At 41.8% G+C, this 16,483-nt stretch overlaps 1 protein-coding gene across 1 annotated transcript; it reads left to right on the forward strand.

Moving 5' to 3' along the window:
* The first annotated feature begins 283 nt into the window (after positions 1-283).
* Positions 284-16,040, forward strand: ercc6 (excision repair cross-complementation group 6). The gene is made up of 22 exons (XM_075478211.1): positions 284-350; positions 893-1,098; positions 1,220-1,448; positions 1,747-1,867; positions 1,953-2,070; positions 3,537-4,248; positions 5,459-5,590; positions 6,218-6,376; positions 7,204-7,339; positions 7,571-7,741; positions 7,926-8,102; positions 9,159-9,275; positions 9,694-9,789; positions 10,540-10,758; positions 11,239-11,349; positions 11,792-11,911; positions 12,881-12,975; positions 13,442-13,587; positions 13,710-14,297; positions 14,424-14,586; positions 14,673-14,751; positions 14,868-16,040. Exons 2-22 carry the CDS (start codon positions 903-905, stop codon positions 15,318-15,320), a joined length of 4,338 nt encoding a protein of 1,445 aa, XP_075334326.1. The 5' UTR covers positions 284-350; positions 893-902; the 3' UTR covers positions 15,321-16,040.
* Positions 16,041-16,483: the final 443 nt, after the last annotated feature.

The following is a 16,483-nucleotide window of genomic DNA, read 5'->3' on the forward strand; positions in this document are numbered from 1 at the left end:
GATACATTTGAGCGATTTACAATAGTTTACAGTTAGAACTGATATGGAGGCTGAACTGCCTCCTAAGCTATTATTGTGCAACCCAAGTACAATAGGTAATAGGATGGTGTTTCAGACCACAGCAGAGGTACCACCAGCTCATCCTCCACAGTCCAGTTGCTTAACAAAATACGTGGTTTTGTGGCGCCACCTAAAGGCCAAGTGTCTCGGGAGCCGTCAACCAGCAGAGGGCGCTGTCCAACATGGTAACCATAGCACAGGGAGGACTTGTAGTACCCGGAAGCAAGGGGGGAGGCTGGGAAGCAGCATGACATAAGCCGAGCTAGTGATGTTGTGTAACTGCACGTCTAGTAAGTGATTTCTGTCATTGTCGCTTCATCAGTCAATTTATTGTACCATGTTTCTTTCAGACATTGCTGATATTATAGCTGCAGTCTGTTGAAAGCACGTGTTTGGTAGCTTAATCGAAATCGAAGTGTTCGTTGAACAACAGATGATGCTCGGCTCAGTGTTAGCTTAGCAGGTTAGCGTAGCCACGTAAACAATGGACGACTGTGAGAGAATTTGGCGTTTCTTATAACTTTATGCCTTTGTTATAATTTTCTAATATTAATTATTACCTCGGGTTTCATACATGCCATCCCCCCCGTCATTATTAAATTCCTCACACGATAATTGGCTTAAAACTATAAACAGTTGTTCAGTATTCCAACATTAGAACCATCATACCACCTACTAACGATGTTTTCATTCGAAATTACTCTTTTATATACGATAATATGTTTCTCCTTGTACCTTATATTTTGTGTCAACACTCATTTTTCATTGACATGTAATGAGACGGTCGTCCCAATGACTTGAAGTCTGACTGACATCTGATTTGTTCCGGCAGCTGCATCATTATGCCTGTAGAAGGTGCAGAGCACCAGGCCTCCTCCTCCTTCTCCAGTCCGGCTAGTGCCGCCCTCACCCCAGGAGGGTCCGAGGAGGATGGAGCTGCAGGAGGCTCAGCAGTCTGCACCTTCCCTGAAAACACCCAGGGCTCCGAGGCAGCTGCAGCCTATCCTGACAACACTGGACCTGGGGAGAACAACAGTGGTGAGCTATGCAACACGTTGAGAGAGAAAACATGATTAAAAAAACCCAAACTGACGTCTTATGGAATGAACTGAGACAAATACAAAGTAATTTAATGTAGTGGTTTTTGTTGTGCATGTAGCTGGCAAGAAGTCTGGAGCCTTGCTGCAGATTGACCGGCATCGCATCCAAGCAGTGTCTGCCAGTTCAGGAGCTCATGAATTGGAGGGCCTTGGTGTGGCTGTGTACGACCAGGATGTCCTCGAGCAAGGTGTTCTGCAGCAAGTGGACGAGGCGATCCAGGAGGCTAGTCAGGCTGCTGCTAAAGTTGAGGCTGAGAAGGAGTATCAGTCTGTGCTGGATGATGTCAGGTAAAAAGCAGTAAAGAAAATCCTTTTTAATGAGATTTTTATTCCACCTATATTATGAAAAGTCATTGTTGAAAGCTAGATTAATCAAATATCTATCCATCTATCTATCTATAGAGTTGGTTTATTTTTTTAACCAGTCTTTATCTAACTAAGCTCAAATGAAGGATGTTATTGAGAAAAATATATTCAAGAATGCAGTATATTATTCAGCTTTTTAAGATGTTTTTAATTTCAAAACAACAACAAACTTTAAAAGGGGATGATAACTCTGACTTTGCTTTGATTGTTTGCGTTTCAGGTCCGTGACATTATCTCTGAAACAAATCAACAAGATTATTGAGCAGCTGTCTCCTTTCGCAGCATCCAGCAAAGACATAAGTAGGAAGATTGAATCTGTCAAACGGCAGAAAGAAAACAAGGTAAAATACCATAAATTACAAGCCTTCAAATCAATAATGGTACAAAAGCACAATCAAGGTATGATAGAAACCGTTTCTCTATCAGGAGAAACAGCTGAAGAAAGTCAGAGCGAAACAGAAGCGACTTCAGGTCATTCTGGGAGGAGAGGACACTCAAAGAGTGGAAGCTGAACATTTGGCAGAGGGTGATGATGAAGATGAAGGTAATGTGTCTTAAAGGATAAGACCGGTTTTTTGACATTGGGCCCTTGATTTCACATTATAACATGATGTTCTACTCACCCCTGCTTGTTGTTGAACATTTGGAGCTGTTCCGAAGATATTCGAGAGGCGTCTGGCTGCTCTCTTGCGATATTCGGCCATGAAACAGTTTCCTATGGGCAAGCTTATACAGGCACAAACTATGCTGTTTATAATTTATTAATTACTGTACATTAGCACTGATAACGTGGAGGTGCGTCGCTTACTTAAAAAAATCCGGGTTATTGTAATTTTGATTTTTTTGTCGTAAAGTGGGTGTTACTGACGTCCTCGTCTGCTACTGCCACAGACAGCCCACAGACCTGCTGCCTATTTATTCATTCGGCTAAAATTCAAAATTAGTAACCCGGATTTTTTTAAGTAAGCGACGCACCTCCACGTTATCAGTGCTAATGTACAGTAATTAATAAATTATAAACAGCATAGTTTGTGCCTGTATAAGCTTGCCCATAGGAAACCGTTTCATGGCCGAATATCGCAAGAGAGCAGCCAGACGCCTCTCGAATATCTTCGGAACAGCTCCAAATGACCAACAACAAGCAGGGGTGAGTAGAACATCATGTTATAATGTGAAATCAAGGGCCCAATGTCAAAAAACCGGTCTTATCCTTTAATATTTAACCCATAATTTCGTTTGAGTTCACTGACTAAACATATTGTCATCCAGTCATCAGTGGGGGGAAAGAAACACTTGTTCCCTCTGAAATTTTAACTTTATGCACTAATTAGTCAACTTGTAGTTCATGTACAAAGGTCTGGGAAATATTTTAAAGATTCATACTATTTAAAGCTGGCTTGTTGGTATGACGTTGTGCACACAGCCACTGACTTAAACAAAAATTATTTCTTCATTTTTGTAGATTTTTTTTTACATCCATAGTTTATTTTGGCCAAAAGCATATTGAACTCTTTTCTTGTCCTCATTTCAGCGAAGTGACAGTCAGTATTTAAGTGTTTTTCACCCTTTACACTGAAAATTTGAAATATGACAGTGATGTACAACACTACAAAAAATTTCACTAACGATGCAATAACTAGGCAATGGATTATTTAATAAAGAATACATTGACTGATAATAATGTTGAGATATTTTTCAATGGAAAATGCAGCGTTGCAGCAACTACATTTGGATTTTGTCTGTGGGTCAGACAAACATCTGTAGTGTCTGCATTTTACGCTCTGTCGACTTGATCAAACAAACACCTGCATACTTGCTGTGTTTCCTTCTACATAAAACACAAACTGATCTTTCTGAATATTGTGGAAAGTTCATGCAGATGTATGTATCACTTACGAATAAAACAGGGTTTTACTATTTAAAATTGCATCCCAAACTGCTCATGGTGATTAGGAAATTGATACTGGACCGGTTCGGTATCTGACTCTGCATTTATGTGTGTTTTACCAGAACCAGGACCATCCACGCTGGGCAGCATGCTCATGCCAGCTCAGGAGACCGAATGGGAGGAACTTATCAGGACAGGTCACATGACTCCTTTTGGAACACGAATACCACAGAAAGAGGTAAAAAAGGAGCCTCGAAAATTGATGCTGGCTGAGAACTCTGCCTTTGACCAGTATTTGACAGACCAGGCCAAGATGGCTACCGAGAGGAAGAAGTTACCTCTTCTGAAGAGGAAGAGAACCTCTATTCTCAGGCCAAATGAGGGGTCCAGGGGCAAAATTAAAAAAACTCTGTCATCCAAGGATAAAAAACTGAAGAAACGCATGAGAAAGCTGCAGATAACTGCTCTGAAAGCCCATCCTAAGGCTCGACCAAAGGCTGAGCCACAGCTCCCAAAGCCAAGGAGGAAGCGACACATTGAGGGAGAGGAAACTGACAGCGAAGGTTCGGAATACTTGCCAAGTGATGAAGGAATAGATCTTGACCAAGAGGAGAGAGAGGCCATGGAAGAGGGCTTCGGGGAGGATGATGACGATGAGTACGAGTTAAAACCATACAAGAGAAAAACTGAGGGAAGGAGGGGAAGGAAACTTAAAAAAAAAGACAGTGAGGAAGAGTATTGCCCTGAGAGTTCAGATGAAGAGGAGGACGATAAGGGGAAAGCTATGAAATCCAAAGACGATGGAGATGTGGAGTATTACAGGCAGCGAATAAGGTATGATCATGTATTATTGATGTGCATGGTTAGGTGAGAAAACTTTTTATCAGCCAGTCTTCCTTTAAGGAGAGCGCAGAAACCTGTGACTGTAAATGCCCAACATGCACCAGAATAAGCCTTTATTTTGCTCTGCATTTGCAATATCAATGGTGCAAATGAGCTATTGTTCTTTGCATTACTTTAAGAGAAAGCTGTTGGTTTGTGCTGGCTCCATAGTGCAGAAAGAGAGTTAATCCCAGATGAGATTGGCAGCTGTTTCTTGACTAAGCAAATTCACTCCCTGTTCTTCTACTCTCGCTGCTCTCGCTGCTCTCGCTCTGGCCTAATTATCCTCCTGCACATGGTTTTATACTCTCACTCACTCTAATGCTCAAATTAATGGAAGAGCAGTCCTAATGAGATTTCATATTTATAGCTGCCAAATGAATTGTGTTGGCATGTGTCCTTATTCTACACTGTAGTGACTGAATGTCAATTTGACAGCATAGACATGGCATGGATGGCGAGGCAGGCTTATGTGAAGAATTATATTATTAGAGCACGCCATGTTTCTGGTTGGGTTTGGAGGTGGAGTGGGGGCAGAAAAAGTGTAATTAACTGAACCAATGCTTAGTCTTGACTTAATTAGAGAGTGTGGTCTCCCAGGCCCAGCTAAAGGACCAGTTGTGTGGCAGGGTGACAGGACCAGACCCAAATGAAGATGGATTTTTATCCTCTGCACCCCACACCTTTCTTGGGAACTCACACTACTAATTGTCAGTATCAATCTTCATTTGCTACCCGATGACTGTGGCTCTAACTGCCCTCTCTCCTGTGCTATTAAAACGGTTCTCTTTACATTTACCTATTTGCCGTAGATATTCCGCTGCTCGAGGGAAATGGCTACAACTCAAAACCTCTTCAATCCACATGTTTGTCTTCACAAAGCTTAAAATAAATCACTCAGAAATGTAAATGTAAAATCCCCATTTTCAGTTGTCCTCCTATGCAGAGGCTATAAGCTTACCCTTTGCTTCTATAATCATGTAATTTGAAAGCATCAGCTGTTAATTCTTTCGTGTTATGTAGGCAGCATTTTAGTCTTCAAGCCCCTGTTGAAACAACGTCTTTGTTACTTTCTTACGCCGTCTTGTTACGAACACCAGGAGATTCATTCTGCCATGTATGTATGCAAACATGTCATCAATATTTGCTCATTGTCTTCTAGGAGATGGAAGCGGCAGCGACTTCGAGAACGGGAGGAGAAAAGAGAGAGAGGGGAGGAGCTCACAGATGACAGTGATGCTGAATTTGACGAGGGCTTCAAGGTTCCTGGTTTTCTCTGGAAAAAACTATACAAGTAGGTTCAATTATAATCACTCATTGTGATTAATAATTACTCCGAATATCTGCACAGTTAAACCGAGATGTTCTTAAGATATTAAGAAGTGATAATGAGGCGCTTATGAAGGTAAAACATCTGTTGTGCTTAAGATATCAGAGGACTTTGTACTGTATCACACCCACTGCTCTAAGACTTTGCCTTGAATTTCGAATGATTAAATGTATTATTTTATCAATAAGCAATAAATGTAATGTGTATTAACTTATGATTGTTGCTAAAAGAAAAAAAGAAGCAAAATTGTTGTCTGTTTAAAGTAAAAAACATTTCTAAGAATGCAATCTGACATTTCTCTTTGAGTTTTACTTGATTTATGGGATTTATAAACACCATATAATCATCACACGAGAGTGCTCATGAATTTAATAACTGTAATAATTACTTTAGGAAATTCTTTTTGCAATCGTTCCTTCTGATAGTTTCTCTTGCTGTTGAGGATTATGTAATTTCCATGTAACGGAAGCACACATGAGTCGAAACTCAGTGACTTTAGTGACTCTTTTGGCTGTGTTCACCTGAATGTCCACGGTCGCTGTCACTCGCAGGTGTGGGAGGTTTTTGTGAACATGTATATCATATTTTTAGGTACCAGCAGACAGGTGTGCGGTGGATGTGGGAACTGCACTGTCAGCAGGCAGGTGGCATCCTGGGAGATGAGATGGGATTGGGCAAAACCATTCAGGTCATCAGCTTTCTGGCTGGACTAAGCTATAGCAAACTGCGGACTAGAGGGTCCAACTACAGGTATACACACACAAACAGACACACACACACACTCAAACTGTGTCCAGAGACTGTGTGTCTGTATGGTATGAATATTTGATTAGGGGGATTTCTGCCTAAGAGTGTTCTTCTGAATTATTAAGCATGTTTCAATTATCCGACTCTTCACTTTCTTACAGCAGACATCAGAGAAAAACCCTGACACTCTGTGTGTGTTTGAGTCAGATTGTGTTGGTGCTTTTATGTAGACTTCAAATGAATTTCAGACTCATAACGAAGGGGTGGAACAGGTGTGGGGCAACAAATCAACCACAGAAAACATCAGGGAGTGGTGGTGATAATCTGGTTTTACTGAACGAATGACACTTGTGTATTCAGTGGGTGGAGCTTCCCCAATGGTCAATACTCTGTCTGCTATAGACGCCCACAAATTGATTGCCTGCAAACTCAATTATGGCCCAGTATCAATAGCTTCCACCAGGCAGACGTTTATGCCAGCCCATTAGTGCATCTTTGTGTGTGTGTTTGACAAAGTTTTTGTGAATCTTCACAGAGGAGCTAAGGATATCTCACTGCACTTTCTTTGATTCATGTTTTAGTCGAGGGTTGGGTGCAGGGAGTACAGGGAGTGTGTGAAGTTGGATTTTTCTTTTCTTTTACTGTGTAGATATACTCTGTTTTCTACGACACCCTTAAGCCTTAATGCACCACGTATTGTGCTTGCATTTCCTTTTAGCAAATGCTACCATTCATTTTTTGTGCTTCCGAAATTTTGTACTTAATTGAAATGTGTCATTGTCATTTTATTGTGATTTTGATACATGTTTGTACTGTGTGTTTGGTTGTAGGTACGTTGGTTTGGGTCCAACAGTTATTGTGTGCCCAGCCACTGTCATGCACCAGTGGGTGAAGGAGTTTCACACGTGGTGGCCTCTGTTTAGAGTGGCAGTTCTACATGAAACTGGCTCTTTCACCAGCAATAAGGTAATGTGCTGGTTTGTGTAATTGTATCCATAATTTAGCGTTTTTTTTCTTTTCCCTCTGGGGGGCACTATAGGTCTATTTATACACTGACGTCTCCTATCCTTGTCTTCTTTACTATTCCCCTCTCTAGCCAACAGTTGCCCAGCTCGGCTACTCTTAAATATAGATAACCTAGACATGATCAGTGATTGCACTTAGAAAGACTTTGTGTCTTTGTTTTCTGTGTCGCAGGAGAAGCTGATTCCGGAAATAGCATCATGTCATGGTATCCTCATCACCTCATATTCAGCTGTAAGAAATTTGCAGGACATCCTACAGCGCTATGACTGGCACTACATTATACTGGATGAGGGCCATAAGATAAGGAATCCAAATGCTGGAATTACTACTGCCTCCAAACAGGTACCGTCGACGCCATTATTTATCCACAGAGTTCAAGCAGTAGTTATTACATTTGCCTTTATATTGCTCTCTTTTGGCATTTACTCTGTTGCTTCATTTGACCTTGTTTTTCTTGCATTTTATACACCAACAATTCTTGTGTTGGAACATGAAGCTAATATTCCATCTTTTTTCCCCCCTCTAGTTTCGCACTCCTCACAGGTTCATCCTGTCAGGCTCACCTATGCAGAATAACTTGAAGGAACTGTGGTCTCTCTTTGACTTTGTCTTCCCTGGCAAACTGGGAACATTGCCTGTTTTCATGGAGCAGTTCTCTGTGCCAATTACTATGGGAGGATACAGCAATGCCTCACCTGTACAGGTACATGACCATCCGCACACACACTAATGTATTGTTAGGATGGTCCTTGTCCTAAAGAGATAAAGGGCTAACCTATTCGTGTGTGCACAATTTCAACAGCTACAAGAAGATATCATGGGACAACAAAGCCATTAAGTGCAGTACTAATGTTTATACATGCAAAGGAACTTCACTTCTTTCCTAATGTGTGAGAGAGGAAGAGGCTAAAGCAAAGAGCCAGTGAGCTGAATTGTATCCCTCTGTCATTAGTGTCCAATCGTTAATAACCCACTGACTGTATAAATTTAATTATTTAAGATGGCTATTGATGCTTCTTCCGCTGTCGATAATAAAAACCTTTACTAATTATTAATGTTATTAAATGGTCAGAGAAGGCAAAGCTCTGCTGCCTTATTGTGATCTTGAAATTCTCAGAGCAGCAGAGCAGGCCCTCAGATGATACATAAAGAGGATGTATGTGCAGATGAATGTATGCAAAAACATATGTGTTTGGGGTGGAGCTTGATGTGTGTGTGTATATTGGATCCATTACTGAAGCATGCATTTGCACCCCCATGTGAATCCACTCAGCAGCTTGTGCTGAGATCGCTAGATCCTCTACTGCTCTCCACTTCTTTCCCACCCTTGACCTCCATTTAGCCCTAGATCCCACCATTTTATTGTCCCCTCCAGCACTGCCAACGGTGTCTTTGATCCCCCTGTGGACCCCCAGTGAGTTAATGTTTAAAAGGCAAACTGGCTTTTAGCACTGACTTGAGATAAAGTGGAGCGGGCCATTTACAGCGGGGCTTCTAGTGTGGGGTGGGACCAAGTGTTTCTCAGACTCCCCCTCTGTTATTTTAGTTGAGCTGCTCACTAGTACTGATGAAAGAAGAGGGCTCTGCCCCTTGAGATCAACTGCACTCCGATCAATGTTTAATGGCTTGCAGCGCTGAGAGGGACAGCAACACGAGGGAGGCATTCAGAGAGTGATGCCTCACGAACCATGAACACTGAGACAGGTGTGTACAGCTGTGTTCATTTATCCTCTAAGGTTTAACCCTTGTCGATATGTAGGTGCAGACAGCATTTAAGTGCGCATGTGTGCTGAGGGACACCATAAATCCATACCTGCTCAGAAGAATGAAGGCAGATGTCAAGGACAACCTTTCTCTACCTGACAAAAATGAACAGGTACTCGACATACTCATAAGTCTGGTTTTTTTCAAGTATTGAGCTAAATCTAACACCTGAATCTTCTAAACTGTGGACATGTTCATCTGATTTAATATGACCGTGTGCCTCATCTGTGGAGTATTTGATGAATGTGCATGCCACTGTCAGGTGAACCCAGCTAATAAAGTCCCTGCAAAGTAAACGGAGTTGGTATTCATTAAAGAGGCTTGTCTCTGGTCTGTCCTCATTGCTGATGTTGGTTGACTCCCTTGTCCACTTCAGCTCATTAAATCAGTCCCTCAGGACAGCGTTTGCTCAAAAGAAAAACCACTGCTTCCCTCTAATTTCGCTTCACACTCACTTCATCAAGAGGCTTTTAAGTGGATGTTCACTGCCCCTTACAGTGTCTCACACTCCCCTCCGCATGTGTGCGCAGGTTCTGTTCTGCAGACTGACAGAGGAACAGCGAGAGGTGTATCAGACCTTCTTAGATTCCAGAGAGGTCTACCAAATACTAAACGGTGACATGCACGTAAGTAACATAGATAAAGCATATTTACAGTGTTTTTGTTTTTAGTGTTACGCCTCCTCCATCGAGGCTCTTTTTCCTACACATTGGAATGATGAGGAATCAGAACTCTTGGCCAAGAAAACTTCCAGGAACCAGACTTATTCATTATTTAACCACTTATCTGAAGAATTTCCCTTTATCTAGCTCACCCACAACTATTTCAGTGCACTTGTGTGAACTCTTGTTCACTTAAAGATCACCACCTTTTGAGATATTAGTGATTTTATTTATTTTTTGCCACAAAAATGTTGTTAAACCCCCTAACAGCTGAAGCCTCCGTTGCTCCCTCTAAGAAGGCTGTGCAGTCCTTTTCACTTTAGCCATACTCCTGAGACAGAGGGAGAGAGACTACCATTTATCACCACTGACCAAATGGATGTAGTGAAAGGGCCATGGGTGACCAGATTGCGCATACAAACACACTCCCTTATAGATGTATTCAGTGGTCACTCACAGTCCATTAACCAACATTACTAATGCAGCGACCATTGGGCCCTCATCATGAAACACAGCCTCTGTTCTCTGTAAATAAATTATGTTATTCATTCCTGTAGACTAAAGTAAATGTGCTTATTTGTTTAAAAGCACAAAACTACAAAATACAGTCAAATCTGCATACATTTCACACCAGTAATGTTCGCGGTTTTGCATTTATAAAGGAAACAGTCTGTTTGAGAAGCTTTGTTCCTTTTGCCTCTTTCTGCTGTTTAGGTATTTTCAGGTTTGATCGCACTGCGTAAGATCTGCAACCACCCAGACCTTTTCTCAGGTGGACCAAAGATGCTGAGGGGAATCCCAGAGGACCAGCTAACAGCGGAGGAACACTTTGGCTTTTGGAAGCGCTCAGGCAAACTGATAGTGGTGGAGTCACTGCTGCGTCTCTGGTTCAAACAGGGCCACAAGGTCCTGCTCTTCACTCAGTCTAGACAGGTTAGAAACACAGTGCTCTGAGTTTCTGACCGCTGTCAGAAACAGCGGCCTGTACATTTGGTTCATTTTTGGAATGTCTTGTGTTAATGCGCTTAGGTGGATTTTTGCCAAGGAAAGTCATGTCAGTTCTTCCCTGATTCGAGTGCGCATCTTAAAATGTGTGTCACTTTTGTGAATTTGCTGCTGGCTGCGTGTGGCCTCTGCGTCTTGAAAACGTTGCATCTGTCAGTGTGAATATGTCAGAGACAGCGAGAGTGCGTATCTGTGATAGAGGCCCCAGCTGTTGCAGTCAATACCAATGAGATTATACCTCAGAGGGAACCTGAGACCCTCCCTGTCGGTATCTCTGTCCATGTAATATTAATCTGCACTAATCCTTTTAGCGCTAATCCAAACCTCTGCCCCTCTTTCACCGTCTCTGCCTCCCTGTTTTCCTTTTCTCTGTCTCTCTGTAGTCTTAATCATTTCCCTCCTTTCCAGATGCTGGAAATCTTGGAGGTGTTTATAATGGGGAACAACTACTCCTACCTGAAAATGGACGGCACAACCACAATAGCTTCCCGACAGCCACTCATTGCTCGTTACAACGAGGTAAGGATTAGCCTTTCCTAATGGCCATGTGTGTTTCCCATGAAAATCCTGTCCTAAGGGACAAAATGCTTCACTGGAACCCTGCTCAGCCTGAGGTGAAAACACTAATTGATGACAATCTGTTGTCCAAAGTGGATGTTCTCTCTTTGGTATGTGTGTGTAAGAGATGGGAATATGACTAAGCATTAGGACAGCGAATTTGACATATTTTAGAACTTGATGTGTTCTATCCAGTGATACACTGGGTTATAGAGAGTTGTTAAGATGTTTGGGTCTGTTTGTAAAGGTTTTAAAGTGAGAGAACCAGAGTATACTATAGTTAATAACTTTTGGAAATTGTTCTAACCCATACATCCCAAAGTGATTCACAAATGTTGTAAGAAACCGTTGAAATTATGTCTATTAATCGCCATTGTGTTTCCCCGGCCTTACTTTGTGACAGGACAAATCCATTTTTATCTTCTTGTTGACCACTAAAGTTGGAGGTCTGGGAGTCAATCTGACTGGAGCCAACAGAGTCATAATTTATGACCCGGACTGGAACCCCAGCACTGACACACAGGTTAGACACTCATAAAATAAATCAAATATGAAACGGGTGCTTTTTTTCTCATGTGAGTCCTATAGTAGTCTAAGTCAAAATAAGTTGACTGCTGGCAGAAATTTGTCAGCTTGTTGCTCATTTGGAGCAGCAATCTCTCTCCTCTCAGATGTCTGCAAGTAGCTGTTTTCAAAAAGTTTTGTCAAAGACCTGCATTGATGATGCAGACCTCCTTTGTTCTGTATGTGAATGATTATGAAAATCTACAGCCTATCCCAAAACTGCTGCCGGGTAGGAATCAGGGTACATCCGGCACAGGTTGCCAGTCCATAGTCTCCATTTGGAATCACCAGTTAACCTAAAATGCATGCCTTTGGACTGTGAGAGGAAGCCGGAGTTCTCCACGCATGGGAGTGGAGAACATGCAAGTTCACACGGAAATAGCCCAGTCGAGATTTGAGCCAGACCCTTCTTGCTGTGAGGTGATAGTGCTAACCAGCACACCACTGTGAAGCCCGAGTCAAACTCCAGAGACCTCCAAATAATCTTTACAGTCGAAATAAACTGATGCAAGACACTGTTTTGGTCTCTATGCTAATTCTATGGTGAAAAACTCACCCATTTAAATTGCAATAAAATGACAGTTTTGCATTTTTGTGGGTGGAGTGGCTTTGAGTGATGGGAGAGTTGTATGCATAGTATCCTCAGGGTCTCGCTGAAAACTATCTATTTTCACCCATGACTGCCAACGTCAAAGATAGCTGCGGCTAAATGCTTAACTGTGAGCTTCAAGACGACATTGAGACATATTTTGATGGACAGAGTAACCCTTTTTTTCCACCTGTTAGATGTCTGAAATTCTTGCTTATCACTGTTTTTCTCCACTAGTTTACTTGCTGCTCTGTACTATTAAAATGTTCCCAGTATTTCCTCCTTTTTTTAATGACTCCACCATAATCATTTAATTGGATGTGTTATGTTGTTCAATAGGCACGGGAAAGAGCATGGAGGATAGGTCAAAAGCAGCAAGTAACAGTTTATAGACTGCTCACTGCAGGGACCATTGAAGAGAAAATCTACCACAGGTAATACACCAGCTGTTGCCTGCACATTACCTATTGTACACATAATATTCTATATCAGAACTGTGAAGCAGATTTAAAAATCTCTCTTTTTCATACCCAGTCTTCCATTTTAGTTGCTTTTGCATTGAATTCTTGAATAATGGTAATGACTTAATTGCTTACATCACTGCTGTGTTACTGCTCACTCTATCCCACTTCTCAGTAATTGAAGAGCTTTCCTGCATTATTAAATGGCCAGTTGAGGACTTCTAAACTGTTGCCCTGTTTGGTTTGTGTCTATAAAATGCTTTCAAAAAGAAAGAGGAAAAAAACAACAGGGATTCTATTTTCATACCTCTTAGGTTACCTAATTTTCTTATTTATCAGCCAACCTCCTCTGGGGTGAAAGGACTGGGACTACCTGCTTAGTTAAGAGTGCTATTTAGATACAAGTATCTAATTCTGTTTTATATTTGTTGTAATCCAGGCAAATCTTCAAACAGTTTCTTACCAATCGGGTTCTGAAGGATCCCAAACAAAGACGTTTCTTCAAGTCGAATGACGTATATGAGCTCTTCACTCTGGCTGACCCAGTTGGATCTCAGGGAACAGAAACCAGCGCCATATTTGCAGGTCTCTTCTTAATACAGAAACTATTTATCTGACATTTTATTGTGCACTTTGAATGATTTTCTTCCAAAGATAGCAGTGTAAGAACACTCCTCATAAGTTTATGTTTTTTAATATTCAAACAGGCACGGGCTCTGATGTTAAAGCACCCAAAAAACCTGAGCGGCCAAGGTCTTCCCACATGGCAAACCAAGGAAGTCACACACAGAAACACTCCTCATCAAACTGGAATGAAACAAGGGCAACAGAGATTCCTGCATTAAGAGATTCCAGCGCCTCTCTGTGCAATAAAAACCCTCAGGGTAGATCAAATATCTTGATAGACAGTCAAAGCACCAACAAAAATGATGTGGAAGCTGAGCCAAATGTTTCCGCAAATACATTGCCTACGGGACAAAATAATAACAGAACGTCAGACGCAGCCAAGCCAGCCATCAAAATCTCAACCTCACCTAGCTGTCACCAAAACAGAGACTCGGCCCCGATGAGCCCTCAGAAACGCAGAGAAAAGAGAAAGCACTGTGACTCTGCTGACGGGGACAAGCACAAGCATAAAAAACGCAAACACTCCCGGGATGTTCGATTTGAAGGCCATCGTATCTCTCATTTGGTAAAGAAAAGGACTTTCAACAAGGAAAGAGGTGAAGACCATGCAGGAGAGGACCAGAAAAAATCTGATGATTATGTCTTGGCAAAGCTCTTTAAGAAATCTGGTAGGCATTTTGTGCGCACACATTCCATCTGCCATATTCCACATAATCTTTTTCGAATTTTGAAAACCCTGTAAACCTTGTTTGTTGACCTTTGTTTTGTTTCTCATCTTCCGCGGTCCTCTCCAGGTATCCACAGTGTGATGCAGCATGACACCATCATGGAGTCCTCCAACCCTGACTATGTTCTCGTGGAAGCCGAAGCCAACAGGGTGGCTAAAGATGCCCTTAAAGCTCTTAAGACTTCTCGGCAGCAGTGCAGACTGCCCTTTAATACACCGCCTCCTCCAAGGCAAGTAGTCTCACGTTAATTGCTGGGCTTCGCAAGACTGATTTGATACAAAAAAATCTCAGATTTTCCTTTGTTTGCTCTCTCAGGAAACGTTTTGGACAAAAGAAGAATTCTCTCTTAGTTGCACCATCTGTTCAGACTGTCCCAACTCCCACCAAATGCAAGGTAACAGCAGTGTTCTCCTAAAACAATATAACAATATTTCACTTTATTTAGGATGATTTTTAAAAGAATATTTGTTTAGATTCATGTTTTGTGTCTTCATCTGTTCATTTTTTCAGGATGCTGTTGTTTTAAAGAAGTCGGTGTCAAAGAAACCTGGTGCAGGAGCTCATTTTAGTGGGGAAGTGGTAGACAGTGACCCAAATGCCGCCCCACTGTCCTCCTCCTCTCTGCTGGCCAAGATGAGAGACAGGAATCATCTTAACAAGCCCACCAGCAGGAGACAAGATGAGGAGGAGGGGGAGGAGGATGACTCTGAAGCTCCAGGGACGAGCTCTCCTCCGGCTCCACCCACTGAGCACGACGAGCTGTTAGTGGATCTCCGCAACTTTGTAGCATTCCAGGCGAGCGTGGACGGACAGGCCACCACCCAGGAAGTGCTGGAGTACTTCAAACCAAGGCTGACCCAGGCACAGGCGCCCGTCTTCAGAGAGCTTCTCAGGAGCATCTGCAATTTTCATCGGACATCTGGGCAGGAGGGCATGTGGAGACTGAAGGAGCACTTTCGCTGACAGAAACATTAATGGAAGCAGAAGAAAGACAGTGGGATGTGATTCATATGTGAATACACGTCAACAAGATCAAGCCTGTAATGTTTTATTCATGTGTAACTGTTTACTTTTTGTTCACTTCTGTCATACTGTGATGTCCAAAACATCAGACCAAAATGAACAGTTTAAACAAGTCGACGATTAAAGGTTTATTGTGGAAGGACCATATGTAAGGAAAGCCATTTATTATTGCAGTGAAAAAGTCATACGGTTTGTAGGTCATTTTGAATTAAATAAGACTTGAAGGGAAATTCTTTTTCATGATCCTATTTGTTCTAGTTACAAGGTGAATTGGTTCGAGATTTCTGTTTCTATGTCTAAGCATTTTGCAATCGCTTCCGTGTCTTTTCATAGCTATTTTTCACTGTTTATACTTGAATTCACTCGTTTTTACCTACCTTAAAGTTTCAACTGTATTGCCTCAGATAAAGGCACATTCGCTGTTTTGCTTTCAGAATGGGTGCTAAAATAGCTTCTCTTGTGATAGACTTGTAATTTGCCTCTTAAGTCATAGTAAGCGGTGTGCCATTTGTAAACGATTCACCACACAGAAAAATCTTTGGTAGATTTTTTTTGGTACACTAATAAACTGTGAATGAAAGGCTACGTTTTAAATTAAATAAATGCCGTTCCATTTTCTTATAGGCCTATATTGGATGCAATAAAGTTCTGTAGCACCTGGCTTTTTCCCCGTTTTTTTTTTATATGTGTACAGAAGCAAAGAAAGGGCTATGGTGAAATTCTGTATAAGGCCTATCATAGGAAGGCCAATAAATGAGATTTTGACATGCAAACATTTGTAATAGTTTAACAGCAAAGATTATTATTGAGTCACTGGTGTTACTCCAGCGGTGCTGACCAGGGTCCTGAAATGTGTTTCAGCAGGCAACTTAAGAAACCATGTTGAGGCCCAAATATGGGGCACGAAATCTTCAAAGCCTAGTTAAAGGTTTATTTGTAAGATGAGATAATAATGTAATTTAGTCGCTGAGGCGATCATCGGAGGATGGAGAGGAAAGGCGCTGACGGGAAACCGACACGCTCCAAGCCAGCACTTCTGTTGGAGTTGTCTAGACCAAATATAAAGTTATCAACCGTTATTTGATTTCAATTTTCTCCACGCA

This window comes from Odontesthes bonariensis, chromosome 2, assembly GCF_027942865.1.
Source record: "Odontesthes bonariensis isolate fOdoBon6 chromosome 2, fOdoBon6.hap1, whole genome shotgun sequence".
Classification (NCBI taxonomy): domain Eukaryota; kingdom Metazoa; phylum Chordata; class Actinopteri; order Atheriniformes; family Atherinopsidae; genus Odontesthes; species Odontesthes bonariensis.